The sequence below is a fragment of the Rattus rattus genome, chromosome 15 (genome assembly GCF_011064425.1).
Source record: "Rattus rattus isolate New Zealand chromosome 15, Rrattus_CSIRO_v1, whole genome shotgun sequence".
In the NCBI taxonomy this organism is placed as follows: domain Eukaryota; kingdom Metazoa; phylum Chordata; class Mammalia; order Rodentia; family Muridae; genus Rattus; species Rattus rattus.
This window is the reverse complement of record NC_046168.1, coordinates 7,100,359-7,118,694: the sequence shown is the minus strand read 5'-3', so window position 1 is coordinate 7,118,694 and position 18,336 is coordinate 7,100,359. Positions and strand designations below refer to the sequence as shown.

The window sequence follows — 18,336 nt, the reverse complement described above, 5'->3', positions numbered from 1 at the left end:
CTGACTTCGACCTATCCTTCCTAGATCAAACAGCGCCTTTACGGGTCAAGTGGCAGGCTAGAGTGTGCTTTGTGGTCCTATGTCAAGAGAGTGATGCTTGCTTGACTCATTTATGAATTCGGTTTACACCTTCAGCAGACTTTTGGCCACTACAACTATCGAGTCGTGTTAAGGGCACTTGTTCTCAGCACTCAGAGCTTAGCCTGATTACGGTTTGCTTTGGAAATGAGCTCTTGAATATCTCTAACTAGTGTCAGTAGAAAACCTGCCCTGTCTAGCCACCTTTCAAGTGCCTGCTATAGCTTCTATATTAAAACTAATGTATTCTAGGAGTTGTTTGTTTGTTTGTTTGTTTGTTTGTTTGTTTGAGGCTGTCCTGGAAGCCACCATGTAGACCAGGCTAGCCTCAGAGATCCACCTGCCTCTAAAACTAATATTTTTTAGTAACTGTCATTAACCTGCACAATCTTGTACCTCATTCTCAGATGATTTATATCCTTTAAATTTATTTTAAGCACAGTACTGGAAACAATGGGCATGTTACTAAATATCTTATAACATTAATCTTATACCATTAATGATGAGCATTGTAGGAAACATGGAAGAAAATACATAAAAATATAAAGACAAAAATTCAACTCTAACGCTCAAAGCTAATAATTTCAATTACGAAGATAAAATTTTATTTTGAAAATAAATCGAGATGGCCCGAAAGAATATCAAGTGGAAAAGCCTCTAGTGTTCCTGATCTTTCTCCAGCACTGTGTCTTGCTAGGTGTGGTCCTACAGGGAAAGGAAGATTCAGTCTTTTCCTTAGAAAGGTAAAGCATTCATGCATGCATGACAGAATGCTGTTGACTGTGAAGGCTTCCCATTGAGACAGGCTGCACACAATCTGAATTGTAGGAGAACCTCTGTTATCTGGTAGCTAAGTTCCTTGTTGCTGGAAAGTCTTTGGTTTGGTTGTTTTGTGTTTTGTTTCTTTGTTTGAGGCAGGTTTTTTTTTCCCCCCTCTGTGTAGCCCTGGCTGTCCTGAAACTCACTCTGTAGACCAGGCTGGCCTTGAATTCAGAGATTCGCCTGCCTCTACTGGGATCTTACTATTCCTGTCAACTCTTAGGTTTGGCAATTAAACAAATGAGGATTCTCACTTACCAACTGAGTCTTTGACCACATGCTACTCAGTCTCCTTTCTAAGTCTCTTGCATGAAAAGAGGAAACAACACCGGCTTTGTTGGACCAATTGGTGCTCTTCTGTGTGTGCTCGGTTGTCATGATGGTTAAGCGTTATTAGTTACCACTGTTAAGATTACTACCAGTACTTCTTTGTCCAAAAGCTTAAACTCTTGGAAATGAGCAAATATGAAGACAGCCTAAACTGTCAAAGAAGAAGCTGAGGAAGGGTGGTAGCATACAGAAAAGCTACTCCTCTGACAGCCTAGGATAAAGTTCTGAAACTTGGGTGCCCCTTAAAGTCACCCAGAGGTCTTTCAAAAAGGTTTAAAACACAGACAACATCTCAAGCTTGCCCTAGAACCTAGCCCATCATTTATTGTATGAAGCAGAGGGCCATGATCATTCTGTTGTTCACGGAACCAGCAGCCAAAAGCCAACTTTACTGAACCAATATAAACAAAAATAGTATCGAGTCACTTTTCAGCTTTACATTTTTAAATATTGCATAAGTCAATTCTGGAGGGGCATTGTATGTAAGGCATACTGTGGCATTTCAGTCACCTACAGAGACAATCTTCCTGAACCACTAGCATCCAGGCTGCTCTTTTCAACTGTGTGTGTGTGTGTGTGTGTGTGTGTGTGTGTGTGTCCGTCTGTCCTAAGTAGCCCAGACTGACTTGAATCCTCCTGTTTCTCCCTCTCGGTACTGGAGCCATCGGTGTGCTGCAGTGTGCCTGGCTTGGCCTTTGAAAGTAGAACTGAAATAGGAACTGGCTCTTTGGGGTGACACAAATATATTTCAGAATTAAACTGTGGCAATAGCTCCATCAAGTCAGTATGGAGGGATATACAAAACGCCATTTAAAGCTTTTTTTTTTAGCCTAGAGGTAAAGGGCTTAAGAAATGGCTCAGTGGTTTAAGAGTACTTGCTGCTTTTGCGTAGGACTCAGGTTTGAATTCCATTCCCAGCTCACACATTAGACAGCTAACATAACTACAGTTCCAAGGCATCTGACGCCTTTGAACAGTTGCATGCATGTGGTGTGTATTAACTCATGCAAGCACATACGCATACACTCATAAATGAAAAGATCTTTAAAAACTAAACTAAACTTAAAACAAAAAACCTAGTGGTAGAACCAGGCATGGTGGCACACACTTTCCCCATCCCTACTCCCCCCAAGCCCACAACACCCCCACAACCACCCCCCAAACCCATGGCACACACTTTTTTTTTTTTTATTAACTTGAGTATTTCTTATATACATTTCAGTGTTATTCCCTTTCCCGGTTTCCGGGCAAACATCCCCTCCCCCTCCCCTTCCTTATGGGTGTTCCCCTCCCAACCCTCCCTCATTGCCGCCCTCCCCCAACAGTCTAGTTCACTGGGGTTCAGTCTTAGCAGGACCCAGGGCTTCCCCCTTCCACTGGTGCTCTTACTAGGATATTCATTGCTACCTATGAGGTTGGAGCCCAGGGTCAGTCCATGTATAGTCTTTAGGTAGTGGCTTAGTCCTGGAAGCTCTGGTTGGTTGGCATTGTTGTACATATGGGGTCTCAAGCCCCTTCAAGCTCTTCCAGTTCTTTCTCTGATTCCTTCAACAGGGGTCCTATTCTCAGTTCAGTGGTTTGCTGCTGGCATTCGCCTCTGTATTTGCTGTATTCTGGCTGTGTCTCTCAGGAGCGATCTACACTTCTGCACTTCTTTGCTTCATCCAACTTGTCTAATTGGGTGGCTGTATATATATGGGCCACATGTGGGGCAGGCTCTGAATGGGTGTCCCTTCAGTCTCTGTTTTAATCTTTGCCTCTCTCTTCCCTGCCAAGGGTATTCTTGTTCCCCTTTTAAAGAAGGAGTGAAGCATTCACATTTTGATCATCCGTCTTGAGTTTCATGTGTTCTAGGCATCTAGGGTAATTCAAGCATTTGGGCTAATAGATACTTATCAATGAGTGCATACCATGTATGTCTTTCTGTGATTGGGTTAGCTCACTCAGGATGATATTTTCCAGTTCCAACCATTTGCCTGCGAATTTCATAAAGTCATTGTTTTTGATAGCTGAGTAATATTCCATTGTGTAGATGTACCACATTTTCTGTATCCATTCCTCTGTTGAAGGGCATCTGGGTTCTTTCCAGCTTCTGGCTATTATAAATAAGGCTGCGATGAACATAGTGGAGCACGTGTCTTTTTTATGTTGGGGCATCTTTTGGGTATATGCCCAAGAGAGGTATAGCTGGATCCTCAGGCAGTTCAATGTCAATTTTCTGAGGAACCTCAGACTGATTTCCAGAGTGGTTGTACCAGTCTGCAACCCCACCAACAATGGAGGAGTGTTCCTCTTTCTCCGCATCCTCGCCAGCATTTGCTGTCACCTGAGTTTTTGATCTTAGCCATTCTCACTGGTGTGAGGTGAAATCTCAGGGTTGTTTTTGATTTGCATTTCCTTATGACTAAAGATGTTGAACATTTCTTTAGGTGTTTCTCAGCCATTCGGCATTCCTCAGCTGTGAATTCTTTGTTTAGCTCTGAACCCCATTTTTAATAGGGTTATTTGTCTCCCTCTTGGTCTAACTTTTGAGTTCTTTGTATATTTTGGATATAAGGCCTCTATCTGTTGTAGGATTGGTAAAGATCTTTTTCCCAATCTGTTGGTTGCTGTTTTGTCCTAACCACAGTGTCCTTTGCCTTACAGAAGCTTTGTAGTTTTATGAGATCCCATTTGTCGATTCTTGATCTTAGAGCATAAGCCATTGGTGTTTTGTTCAGGAAATTTTTCCAGTGCCCATGTGTTCCGGATGCTTCCCTAGTTTTTCTTCTATTAGTTTGAGCATGGCACACACTTTTAATCCTAGCACTTGGAAGACTTTTCGATGTAGGTGGATGTCTATAAAAAGCAAGCCTAGTGGACCACCATGAGTTCCAGGAGAACCAAGGCTACATTGTAAAACTCTACCTCAAACAAACAAACAAACAAAAACAACCTAGAAGTAGGAGAATCGCACACCTGGCATAAAAGATCAAATCAAGGAGGTGTGGACTTAGGGTTTTATGATGCTCCAATTCTGGTAAGCAGACTGTGTTTGTTCTAGTGTGAACTTGCAATACCATATAATACTACATATGCTGCTCTTCCAGCTTTAAATAAGTCTTTTTATTCTGTCTGAATGTCAGGTCCTTCGTCAATACATTATATGATACCTACTTTGTAAATCTTTAAGCGGTTTTTGTTGAAGTAATAAATAAGATGGATATTCATGGTGTATTAGTACCTCCATGTGCTAGACACTGTAAAGGATGAAAAGGCAATCTTCTTCTATGATGCACAGGATACCAGAGGCAATGGACACAGAGGGAGAGGGAGAGGGAGAGGGAGAAAGGGGGAGGGAGAGGGAGAAAGGGAGAGGGAGAGGGAGAAAATGGATTGGACACAGTAGTATGCACCTTTAACTGCAGCAGTTCTTGGGAGACAGATCTCTGAGTTCAAGGCCAACCAGGACTACAGTCTTGGTTAGGGTTACTATTGCTATGATGAAACCAAAAGCAGCTTGGGGAGGAAAGGGTTTATTTCATCCACATTTCCTTCTGTATAACAGTTCATTATCAAAAGCACTGAGGGCAGGAACGCAGGCAGGGCAGGAACCTGGTAGCAGGAGCTGATGCAGAAGCTATGGAGGGGTGTTACTTAGGGCTTGCTCCTCATGGCTTTGCTCATCCTCCTTTCTTATAGAATCCAGGACCCCTGCCCAGGGATGGCACCACCCACAATGGCCTGACCCTTCTATTTTTTTTATTTTTAAATTTTATTTTTCTTAGAGATTTTATGTATTTACATTTCATTTACATGTTATCCCCTTTCCCTCCTCTCCCCTTTCCCCTCCCCCTCTCCCTGCTTCTTTGAGGATACTCCCACTCCCACCCACCCACTCCAACCTTAGGGCCTTGGCATTCCCCTACATTGGGGAAACAAGCCTTCACAGGACCAAGGGCTTTTCCTTCCATTGATACTGGACAATGCCATCCTCTGCCACATATGTGGCTGGAGTCATGGGTCCCTCCATGTGTACTCATTGGTTGGTTGGTCCCTGGGAGCTCTGGTAGGGTCTGGTTAGTTAATATTGTTGTTTTTCCTATGGGGTTGCAAACCCCTTCAGCTCCTTCAGTCCTTTCTCTAACTCCTCCATTGGAGTCCCTTTGTTCAGTCCAATGGTTAGCTGCAAGCATCCTCATCTGTATTAGTAGGGCTCTGGCAGAGCCTCTCAGGAGACACCCATAGCCTGACCCTTCTTCATCAACCACTAATTAAGATGATGCTCTACAGGCTTGCCTACAGCCTGACCTTAGGTAGGCATTTTCTTATTTGAGGATCCTGCCCCTCAGTTGGCTCTAGATTGTGCCAATTTGACATAAAACTGTCCAGCACAAATCCTGTCTAGAAGGGAGGAAGGTGGATGGTGTTTGGTATTCTACAAACAGTGGAGGCAAAGAGGAAGAAACACTCAAGTCAGCCTGGGGAAGACAAGGCTTTATAGAGGTAGTGGTGATGGCTTGAACAAGGAGCTAAAGTTTGAAGAGGGACTTTGTAGGAAATTCCATGCAGAGGGATAAAGATAACTCATTATTGCTGAACCTTGAAGTGTGCAAAGCCTGTATGGATAATCAAGGTTTTAGATCCGGAATGACCTGTAGGTCATGTGAGAATGTTGGTGGGGGTTGTTTTATCTTCTAATTCCATATGAAATAATCATTGCAGAATGACTGACTCTCTAAGGCTGACCTCGAATAAGGTCACCCCTATACACACACACACACACACACAAACACACACACATACACACATACACACACATACACACATACACATACATACACACACACACATACACACACACATACATACACACACACATATACACATACACACACATACACACATACACACACACACACATATACACACACCACACACACACACCACACACACATATACACACACCACACACACACACACACACACACACACATACACAAACACACACCACACAGACACATACACACACACTCCACATGCACACACACACTCCACATGCACATACCACACACACAATACTGCACCACCCACCACACACACACCACACACTCTACATGCACACACCACATACACAATACTGCACCACACACCACACAGACACACACACACAGACATAATGCATACCCCACACACAGACTAACACACCCACCACATATACACACACCGCACACAGAGACACATGCTACACACAAACATACACATACTCCATTCATCCTACAGACACACATATACCACACACTCACATGCACAGACACATATACCACACTCCCCCCTGAATGCATGCAACCACACACACAGCACACACATACCACACACACACACACCACACATACACACATACCACACACACACACTCCACATGTTCACATACAGTACACACACATATGCACACACCACACACACACTCTACATGCACACACAAACACCCGAATACACACTACACACACCACATACACACCACAAACATACATACATACACTACACACAGACACACACACACACACACACACACACACACACATACAAGATGCCATCAGTATTTTCTTGGTTTTGGCGATTTTTCTGGCAGTCATGAGAGAAGATGTTGGGGTTGGAAACAGACCAGTTATCAGCTACAGCAATACTTGAGTCATTGCGAGATGCCAGGACCAGCACAAAGGCTGCAGATGGGAGGAAACGGCTTCATAAAGTCTTCAGGCATGTTGGTTGATATAAGAAAGAAGGGATGGGAGTGCATCAAGGGCGGAAACTCCTCCCTCTTCACCTCCCCACCCCACCTAGGTGACTGGGTAGATGGTTCTCTAAGACCATGGGTTCTTTGGTAAAGCAGGCTGATTTCCTCACTCACCAGTGTTCACATGGAGGAGGTAGAGCAGTTGTTTTGTGTTTTTGTATTTTGGGTATGAGGAGCTTGTTTTGCCTCTACGTAAGAACACAGAATTGCCACATCTCTCCCTATGAGATATTAATGATGGGTGCTGGCCTCAGCTCAGTACAAAAGATCATAGGGGTAAGAACACTTTACTTGCTTCTGGTTTGGGTAACTATTAGTAATCCGGGCAAGGATTTGGGTGAATTAACATATCTCATGCTTAGATCTGTCTGAGATTTTCTTTCTCTGGTGTGTTTACTGTCGGAAGTACAGCTTTCAGGCATCCATGGTGCAAAACATGTGCTGTTCCTGTGCTTGTGCAAGTTAGCAGGCAGGCTGCTGAGAGGTCTGAATGAGGGTGGGGGTGGGGTGAGATTAAGTCCCCAGCTACAAGAGGTCCCCTGGGGCTAAGTGAAAGGCTTGTTCTTTTGAAATGGTCTCTGTTGGTAATTAACAACATATCATGAATACTATGGTGTCGGATAAAGAGGATTTGTAGGCACAGTGTTGGTGGAGGCTGACCGCCACCATTCAAGGAAGCGGTTCAGTCTGTGAACATTAGTGTTCTGCCAGGTGATGAGAGCTGGTCCTGAGGAAAGCCCAGAGACTGATTCTCACAGTTTTGGACGGGCTCCCAATTCCCGTTTCCACCACCTACTTCCCATACTGTCCTTGAGATCAATGAATGGTAGCTTCCTGTTGTAGCAAATATTTGAATAAGAGGTTTGGTTTCTGCTGTGCCTTCTGTTACAATAAAAACGTGTGCTGTATAAATTTAATTGGCTTCGTTAATGTGTAAGCCTTCTCTGCAAAGGGAGGTAATTTGGGGAGGAGCAGAATCTTGAGAATACGCAGTGCTTCTTATGTAGGCTGTTGCTTTAATATGACCAGCCTGAGGTGGAAGCTACTCACTTAGAATATTGGTTGATGACAACGCTGGCTTGAACAAAGTGACCAGCCTCAAATGGCCACTAGCTTTCCTGGGCTTCAGGTTGCTAGGGCTCAGGAGGTAGCTGTTTTCCCCGCGAAAAGGGGCGGGGTGAATTGATGGGTTAGCGGGGGAATACATATATGATTTCTGCCTCTCCGCGGTGATAAGGATCCACGGACAAATGCAAACTGAACAGGAGGAAGGTTGAAAGAAACGTTGATATTTATTATATTGGGGGGTTGTTTGGGGGGGCTGTATGTGTGTGTGTTTCCTCGCAATGCTACGACGCATTAACCCTGCTGCTATTGGGACATTCTCTGCTCAGCCTATTGGCTGAGCCCAGGAGTTGCTGCCTGCCAATCGGGTAATGAAAGGCAGACAAATCTACCCCGCCACCAGCAAAAAACGGCGCGTAACCCTTGCAGCGCCGGCGGAGCCGCGCCAGACCTGGCGCGGGCAAGGGAGATAGGTGTCTCCAGCTGCTGTGGCTGTTAGGGGCGGGTCAGCTTCTTTGGCGTCTCCGGACCAAGTAGAGAATTAGCGGACGGCAGCAATGCCCAGCACGGTGAGGAGCTGGGTAGAAATTTGGTGGGGGGCTACCCTTTTGTTCCTCTTTTGCCACCTGGGCTACGTTTATGGGCAGATTCGCTACCCGGTCCCAGAGGAGTCACAGGAAGGGACTTTTGTAGGGAATGTCGCCCAAGATTTTCTGCTGGATACAGAGAGTCTATCCGCTCGCAGGCTGCAGGTCGCTGGAGAGGTGAACCAAAGACACTTCCGTGTGGATTTGGACAGCGGAGCCCTGCTCATCAAAAATCCAATCGATCGAGAGGCACTGTGTGGGCTCAGTGCCAGCTGCATCGTGCCCCTGGAGTTTGTAACCGAAGGGCCTTTGGAAATGTACCGAGCGGAGGTTGAGATCGTAGATGTGAATGATCACGCCCCCCGATTTCCGCGGCAGCAGTTGGACTTGGAAATCGGGGAAGCAGCTCCGCCAGGACAGCGTTTCCCCTTGGAAAAGGCTCAGGATGCAGATGTTGGGAGCAATTCCATTAGCAGCTACAGACTAAGCTCCAATGAGCACTTTGCCCTGGATGTCAAGAAGCGCAGCGACGGCAGCCTGGTCCCAGAGCTTCTTCTGGAAAAGCCGTTGGATCGTGAGAAGCAATCCGACTACCGCCTGGTGCTGACTGCTGTGGATGGGGGGAACCCCCCTAGATCTGGCACCGCAGAGCTCCGGGTGTCAGTGCTGGATGTGAATGACAACGCCCCAGCCTTCCAGCAATCCAGTTACAGGATCAGCGTGTTGGAGAGCGCGCCAGCGGGCATGGTGCTCATTCAGCTCAATGCCTCTGACCCAGACCTGGGACCTAGTGGTAACGTCACCTTTTCTTTTAGTGGTCACACCCCTGACCGGGTGAGAAACCTCTTTAGCCTTCACCCCACTACTGGAAAGCTTACCCTTCAGGGGCCTCTAGACTTTGAGAGTGAGAATTATTATGAATTTGATGTAAGGGCTCGTGATGGGGGTTCTCCAGCCATGGAGCAACATTGCAGCCTTAGGGTGGATCTTCTAGATGTAAACGACAACGCCCCCCACATCACAGTAACCTCTGAGCTTGGAACTCTACCAGAGAGTGCAGAACCTGGCACTGTGGTAGCACTAATCAGTGTCCAGGACCCTGACTCGGGGTCAAATGGAGATGTGAGCCTCCGTATTCCTGACCACTTACCATTTGCCCTCAAGTCTGCCTTCAGGAACCAGTTCTCCCTTGTGACAGCAGGACCCTTGGACCGAGAGGCCAGATCCAGTTACGACATCATGGTTACCGCTTCTGATGCTGGGAACCCTCCCCTGAGTACCCACAGGACTATTTTCCTCAATATTTCAGATGTGAATGACAACCCACCCTCATTCTTTCAGAGGTCACATGAGGTGTTCGTTCCTGAGAACAATCGCCCGGGGGACCTGCTTTGCTCCCTCGCAGCCTCTGACCCAGACTCTGGCTTAAACGCGCTAATCTCATACTCTCTCTTAGAGCCCAGAAACCGAGATGTGTCGGCTTCTTCCTTCATCTCCCTGAACCCCCAGACGGGAGCCGTTCATGCTACTAGATCATTTGACTATGAGCAAACACAGACACTGCAGTTTGAGGTGCAGGCCAGGGACAGAGGCAGCCCGCCACTCAGCAGCACTGTCACAGTGCGCCTGTTCGTTCTAGACCTCAATGACAACGCCCCAGCTGTGCTACGCCCTAGGGCCAGGCCTGGTTCCTTATGTCCCCAAGCATTGCCTCCGTCGGTTGGCGCTGGACACCTAGTCACAAAGGTGACGGCTGTGGACTTAGATTCAGGTTACAATGCTTGGGTTTCCTATCAGCTCCTGGAGGCCCCAGATCCCAGCCTGTTTGCAGTCTCCCGATATGCTGGGGAAGTTCGGACTGCTGTACCCATCCCAGCTGACCTCCCACCTCAGAAGCTGGTCATTGTGGTGAAGGACAGCGGTAGCCCACCACTCTCTACCTCTGTTACTCTCCTAGTGTCCTTAGAGGAAGACACTCATCCAGTTGTCCCCGATCTTCGAGAATCCTCAGCTCCCAGGGAAGGAGAATCCCGCCTAACGCTGTACTTGGCTGTGTCCTTAGTGGCCATTTGCTTTGTCTCCTTTGGTTCTTTTGTGGCACTGCTCTCTAAGTGTCTCCGTGGGGCTGCCTGTGGAGTAACGTGCTTTCCTGCTGGCACCTGTGCCTGTCTCACCAGATCTCGGAGGAGGGAGGGGCTTCCTCCTTCCAATGGGATCCTCCGAATCCAGCTAGGGTCAGAAGATCCTATCAAGTTTGTTGACGTGGGAGGCCATTCTCATGGCTGTACACCGCTGGCTTCTGCGCCCACTCGGAGCGATAGCTTCATGATGGTGAAGTCACCCAGCGCACCTATGGCAGGGGAGCCTGTGCGCCCAAGCTGTCCACCCTCTGATCTTCTCTATGGGCTTGAGGTGAGACCTTGGCAGGCTCAGCCAGTGCCTGAGGGTTATTGTGAGCCAGTCAAATGGCTGGGCCAAGTGCCAGAGGGTACTGACCCCCCTGTAAGAGCCCATAGGGAGGCCACCATTTGTGTATGTAGTAACCATCTCATAAATGCTGTGCTCTACAAGTGGTTTCTGAATTGACTGGTGATTAGAACTTGGGGATGAGTAAAGCCCGTAGATTAGAAGTCAGCAGGGGTTGGGGGGGAGTGATGTCCTTATTTGAGAGTAAGAAATAAAAGTAACTGGTTATCAAGAACCAAGCTGTGGAAGCATGACAATGGAATATAGGAGCATCAGTCAATCAAAGCTATCTTACACAAGTGTGGGTTGGGCCAGGACATCACCTAAAACCAGGACCGCCTCCCCTGTTCTTTCTGAATGGGGGGCTGTGTCTGGGTTGGCTCAACTGGTTTGGTGGCAGACTACAAATCTTTGCCCCATGTTGGCTGGCGTTCTCTAGCCCAGTGTGAAGGGGACTGTTTATTTGGAGAAGGAAAGAGCCAATGGAGTTGAGGTGCACATCAAAGAGGGGGCAGAGACCTTCCCCTGGGACTCCCGGTGTTACCACTGGGAGGTGAACTAGATGCAGTTATCAGGGAGCAGCAAGCATCTCTTACCTTTTGGGGGAAAGCCATAGATGGTCACTCAGTGTCAGAAAATTGATTGACAGAGAATTCACAGAGACAGACATTCTGGGAATCTTTTATTTATTCTACTCACATTTACATCCCATTATCAGCCCCTACCCCTACCCCCCCTACCCCACCCCACCCCCGTGAATTCTGGGAATCTTTAGGGAGAGTTTTGGACTCAGTGAAACTATAAAACCTAAAGGTCATTGTGGCCTCTGGTCCCTCCAGAGTAGCCAAGATCTGCCCTAGAAATGGTCCCTTTCCTGTAAGCTATGCAAGCTAAGTCCTGTAACTGTCAGCTGACTTTGCTGGAGAGCTGGGCGAGACTTTAGAAGGTCTTGACAAGGCTTTAGTAGTATTTGGTAGGATCTGAGGTTTGGGAGTGTGGGAAGGAAAATGCCGTGTGGGCTTTGCATCTCCACAAGGACGCATTTTTGTTGGTTCAAGCAAAAAAGCGTCTAAAGTCACGCAGGAAGTTGCTGGGACAGAACACTAAGGAGTTTTGTACCATTTTAATCCTCCCTGTTGAGCACCATCTGAGCCATCAAACTTCCACTGCCAAAGGGGGCTGAATCACCTGCAGCCCGAATGAGTGGGGAGGCTTCTGTGACACAGATTTTCCAGCGACTGTTCCCAAGGTTTCCAGGACCGGGGAGACTTCATAATTGGTTGAGAGCAGACAGACTTTTTGGCCAATCAAACTTAGAGCTGAGGTGGGGGATCTGCTCTTCCTGCCTGCCTCTCCTCCTCCAGCTCCCTAGCACCACTTACATTTAACTCCCCTCCCCCGCCCACCCCCGCCAGTTGGTGACTAAGAAAGGCTGCAGGCAGGCAAACCTCAGAGCAGTTTGTTTTTTTTAAAGAGGCTGGAAGGAGACATAGGAGACTTCAGCTTCTGCATTCCAAGCTCTGGGTTTTTACCTTGGAGACAGGACAGCACAGTTGCTCTCCAAGAAGGGACTTCTGGGTCATGGGGCCTATGGCATCACCACAGGTCACTGGTAAATGGCAAGTGCTGTATATGTTGTCCTTGTGCTGCTGTGGCTGGGTGTCTGGGCAGCTTCGTTATTCAGTGGTGGAGGAATCTGAGCCGGGGACTTTGGTGGGGAACGTTGCTCAAGACCTGGGCTTAAAGGTGGCAGATCTGTTGAGTCGCAGGCTGAGACTGGGCTCTGAGGAGAACGGGCGCTATTTTTCCCTGAGCTTGATGAGTGGAGCTTTGGCAGTGAATCTAAAAATTGACCGAGAGAGTCTGTGTGGAGCCAGCACTAGCTGCCTGCTGCCTGTACAGGTGGTAACCGAACACCCCCTGGAGCTCACCCGGGTAGAGGTAGAGATCCTAGATCTCAACGACAACTCTCCTAGCTTTGCCACTCCTGAGCGAGAGATGCGCATCTCAGAATCAGCGGCACCTGGAGCCAGGTTCCCACTGGACAGTGCCCAAGACCCAGACGTGGGTACCAATACTGTGAGCTTTTATACTCTAAGCCCCAGCAGTCACTTCTCTCTGAATGTGAAGACCCTAAAAGATGGTAAGCTCTTCCCAGAGCTAGTGCTAGAGCAGCAGCTAGACCGAGAAGCCCAGGCAAGGCATCAGCTGGTACTCACTGCTGTGGATGGGGGAACCCCAGCCCGCTCAGGGACCAGCCTTATCTCTGTCATTGTGCTGGACATCAATGATAATGCCCCAACCTTCCAGTCCTCAGTTCTACGTGTGGGACTCCCAGAGAACACACCCCCGGGGACCCTGCTGCTCCGTCTCAATGCCACTGATCCAGACGAGGGCACCAATGGCCAACTAGACTACTCTTTCGGAGACCATACATCTGAAGCAGTGAAGAATCTCTTTGGCCTGGATCCTAGCACTGGAGCAATCCACGTGTTGGGTCCGGTAGATTTTGAGGAATCAAATTTCTATGAAATTCATGCAAGAGCTCGAGACCAGGGACAGCCAGCCATGGAGGGCCACTGTGTAATCCAGGTGGATGTAGGGGATGCTAACGACAATCCCCCTGAGGTGCTGCTGGCATCTTTGGTCAACCCTGTCCTAGAGAGCACACCCGTGGGCACAGTTGTGGGGTTGTTTAATGTGCGGGACCGAGACTCAGGTAGAAATGGTGAGGTGATCCTGGAGACAACTCCAAACCTGCCATTTCAGATCAAGCCTTCCGAGAACCATTACTCACTGCTCACCAGCCAGCCTTTGGACCGAGAGGTCACGTCCCATTACACCATCGACCTGCTGGCCAGTGATGCTGGATCACCTCCCCTGCATACACATCTCACCATCAGGCTGAACATTTCAGATGTTAATGACAACGCACCCCATTTCACCCAACAGCTCTACACTGCTTATATCCCAGAAAACCGGCCACCAGGCTCTCTCCTCTGTACTGTGGCTGCCTCTGATCCAGATGAGGGGGATAATGCCCGCCTCACCTATTCTATTGTGGGAAGTCAAATTCAGGGAGCCCCAGCCTCCTCCTTCGTGTATGTCAACCCCGAAGATGGACGAGTCTTTGCCCAGCGGACCTTTGACTATGAATTACTGCAGATGCTGCAGATTGTGGTGGGGGTCCGAGATTCCGGCTCTCCCCGACTGTATGCTAACACATCTCTCCATGTGTTTGTCCTTGATCAGAATGATAACGCCCCAACTGTACTGCACCCACGACCTGGCAGGGAGTTCTCAGCCCCTCAGCGTCTCCCCCGATCTGCTCCTCCTGGTTCTTTGGTCACCAAGGTGACAGCTGTGGATGCTGATGCTGGTCACAATGCATGGCTCTCTTACTCTCTATTACCTCAGTCCACAGCCCCTGGACTGTTCCTCGTATCTGCACACACTGGTGAGGTGCGCACAGCCCGGGCCTTATTGGAGGACGACTCTGATACCCAACAGGTGGTGGTCCTGGTGAGGGACAATGGTGACCCTTCACTATCCTCCACAGCAACAGTATTGCTGGTTCTGGAGGATGAGGATGCAGAGGAAATGCCCAAATCCAGCGACTTCCTCTCACACCCTCCCGAGCGGTCAGACCTCACCCTTTATCTTATTGTGGCGCTGGCAGCTGTCAGTCTCTTATCCCTAGTTACCTTCACTTTCATGTCAGCTAAGTGTCTGCGGAGGCATGAAGATGGGGACCGGGGTGGGGGCCAGTGCTGCAGGGGCCAGGACTCGCCCTCCAGGGAGTTCTATAAACAGTCCAGCCCCAACCTTCAGGTCAGCTCAGATGGTACACTAAAGTACATGGAGGTGACCCTGCGGCCCACAGATTCTCAGAGCCATTGCTACAGGACATGCTTTTCTCCGGCCTCCGATGGCAGTGACTTCACTTTCCTCAGGCCCCTCAGCGTTCAGCAGCCCTCAGCCTTGGCGCTGGAGCCCGAGACCTTGCGTTCCCGGTCTAGTACGCTGCGGGAGCGGAGCCAGGTGAGGGCTGGGAGCCTCCATGCGACCCCTGGGGGGAGCGATGGAGAAGCTGCCTGGTCTGCCTTAGGGGCTGTGCTCTTGCACTCTCTCTCTCTCTCTCTTTGTACCAAGCTGGCACATCTACTGGATATATTTGAAAGTGTACAATCAGAGTGGTTGACGCAAAGATGGGGTTCTGAGTATGGAGGTGGGGGCGATGTTTATGGGCGAGTGGTGGTATATAGGAAGGGTGGCGCCCCGCATCACTGCGGGTGATTTCACAGTGACCTGGCAGATGCTGGGGGTCCCGCGTGGAGACCGCCACAGACCCACGTTGCAAACCTGGGCGTTGGCTCCAGTGCGAGCTTCCACTATTGAGGCTTGCTCCCTACTCTCACGACGACCCGTCGTTAACTTCAATTCTGCTTGCTCCAGCACCAGCCAACCACAGATGTTTGTCTAGGGCTTGTCTACTATGGGTATCTTAGGTGCTGGTCACGCCCACGCGCTGTCCCTCCCCCACGTACCCCCTGGGCCACCCCAGAAAGTTGTCCGGGTTGGCTGAGACCCAGTGAGGTTCCTAGGCCACGCCTACCCAGGTCTAAGCAAGGGTCCAGGAGTTTCTCCCCAACCCGCCCATAACTCCCCAATGGACAGGGTTACATGGTCTTTTTTTTTTTTTTTTTTTTTTTTTTTGATTCTTTTTTTTTTGAGCTGGGGACCAACCCAGGGCCTTGCGCTTCCTAGGCAAGCGCTCTACCACTGAGCTAAATCCCAACCCGGTTACATGGTCTTGAACTGGGTTGGTTTCCAGAAATTCAGGAGTGACGCTGGCCTTCTAGGCCCGGGACAAGCAGAATCTGCTAGTTCCGGGTCTGGCTGGCCTAGCGCTCTAGACCCAGTCGCTCACTCTCAGTGCCTGCACCCCTCTTATAAGGAAGGGTCTTGGTTGGCCCCAGTGTAAACAGCGACCCTGTCCTCCCCCTGAAAGTAGGAGCCTGGAGAACCCCTACTGCGGGGATTCAAAAGTAGGCTCTTAGCTCTGTTAAGAATGTGCTCAAAGATCTAGGGTCAGGATTTGGGGAGAATGCATAGAGTATCTAAGACTTGGCAAATCTTCCCTCCTCCAACAGATGGGAAAACCACAGCTTCTGCCAGATGCCAGAGGTAGCCCTCATGGGCAAGGAAACTGAAATGGAAAAAAACAAAAGTACAAACTTGGAAGCTGTGATTCTGTCAGTTTATGCTCCAGCCTGCCTCTGCTGTATGGGGTTTATATTTTGGAACATATACAACTACTTCTGTTAGTTCATTGAAAGAGCCCTACTACACATCTCCTTCAAAAGCCAGCAACACTCTGCAGAGGCAGGCGGATCTCTGAATTCAAGGCAAGCCTGGTCTACTTAGTGAGTTCCAGGACAGCCTACACAGACCCTGTCTAAAAAAAATAATAAAATTAAAAAATAAAAATAAAAAATAAAACCACCACAACAAAAACAAAGCAGAGAGAACGAACCAACCAAACCAAAGAGCGGGGACACATCCTTTGCTTCTCCCACCACTGTTTCTGGATAGTCACCAGCCTGCTAGAGGTTACTTCCACAGAGGTCAAGCAACTTGCCCAAGTTTAGAATAAATGGTGAGGGTTTAACCCCGGTGTGTGCTTTGAACAGCTTGGCAGATGAACATCTGCTGGGATGAGACAGGGTGGGGGGTAGAGGCTTTCCTCAATAAGACCTCAAATATGGAAGAAAAGTCTTGGGGGGGCTCTCCTTTCTCTGCAGCACTCACTGAACAAGCTTGTCCCCTTCCCCCTCTCCCCTTCTCATATGGGTGTAAAGTTTCAGCCCCACTTCCTGTCAGATCACCATCCTGCATCTTCATGTACGTTCAACTGTCAATGGGTACAGTGGCTGAGGGTCTCCACTCTGCCCTGGAATGGTGATCATGGCACCCGACCCACCAGGAATCCTTGGTTTCTGGGTTCCGCCCACATCACTGTCACTCCTGAACCTCAGTGTGACTCATTGGCAAGTCCTGGGTCTTCCTTCTCCCCAGAGTAATCTAAGATGTTCACACACTCTCCTCCTGGGAACCTGTGTGAGAATTAATTACCAGCACATCCCAGAACCTGGTGAAGTCATGGCAGTAGAAGAATGTGTGGTGGGACACATCTCCTGGAAGGAACCTGCAGAAGTTAGAAATTAAGCGGTGGCTGGCCCAGCCCTGTGAATTGAGCTGTTTGGGAGAGGGCTACAGTTGAGCTGGCTCTGGTTGGAGCCTGTAGAATGTGGTCCCACTGGATTCCATCCCAGCCATTTTCTCTGCCTTGGACAGAGCTGCCTTGTTCCCATCTCCTTAGTCACAGGCCATTGTGAGGCATGAAGTTCTGGGGGTGAGAGGCATCCCGGAGCTTGGATGCCCTATAAAGGCCCAGGCTGGCATGACTCCTAAATTAATAATGTATTTAGCTGTGGGAAGAGGTCTTTGAGATCGAGGGCCCGGAGGAGGTGTTCCTCTGAATGTGTGAGTGCACAACTTGGCACAAAAAGGGTTACCCAGAGCAGCAGCCATCTTGCTGCAGCTGATGCTTTGTTCCCAGCTGAGGAGCTGAATGGTTCTAGCTTGGCTGGTGGGATTTTAAAAGCCTCTCTGCCACTCGGTGTGTGTGGGTGGGGGCGGGGGGCACTTTTCCCAGTTCCACCAAAAAAAACAAACAAACAAACCAAAAAACCATTTTGGGTACTTGAATTTTGGCTCAGAAGTTCTGAGTCTGGGACAGGAAAAAGGGATCCATTTCTTCAGCAAAGAAATCTGCGCTCGTTCACTGTGATCAAATGAAATATTTTGTTAGTCTCTGGGTTGGTTCTCCCTACCCCCACCTTTGGAGACATGTGTACCCTCCCCCACCTTATCCGTTTTCCGCCATTAACCATTCCCTGCCCCCATTCCCAGGGGCTCTGGAAACACCTAGCTGCTGTTGGGTACTAAGCCTCAATCTCTCTGTTTCCTCCACAGCAAGCCCCGCCCAACACTGACTGGCGTTTCTCTCAAGCCCAGAGACCCGGCACGAGCGGGTAGGTGACTGACTCCCCATCCCACCCTCTTCTCTGCGGCATTTTCTCAGTGATGACGTGGGAGAAGATGAGGGAAGGGCTCGGCATTTTCAACAAATGGCTTCTTTAGCCGTTTCAT

General features: G+C 48.9%; 1 protein-coding gene across 25 annotated transcripts in view; it reads left to right on the top strand.

Moving 5' to 3' along the window:
- LOC116884728 (protocadherin gamma-C4) overlaps window positions 1–18,336 on the top strand; it is a 184,095-nt gene that overhangs the window by 145,764 nt on the left and 19,995 nt on the right. For 18 of the 25 annotated variants that reach the window (XR_004385890.1, XM_032885928.1, XM_032885927.1 and 15 more), the window contains exon 2: window positions 18,160–18,218. Coding sequence is in view for 24 of the 25 variants with exons in the window: in XM_032885928.1 (XP_032741819.1) it covers window positions 18,160–18,218 (59 nt within the window). In the remaining variant the exon portion in view is untranslated. Of the gene's footprint in view, window positions 1–6,991; window positions 11,068–12,591; window positions 15,163–17,714; window positions 17,774–17,963; window positions 18,003–18,159; window positions 18,219–18,336 lie in introns of those variants that run through there. The other 7 variants (XM_032885920.1, XM_032885919.1, XM_032885941.1 and 4 more) reach the window with 7 other exon arrangements.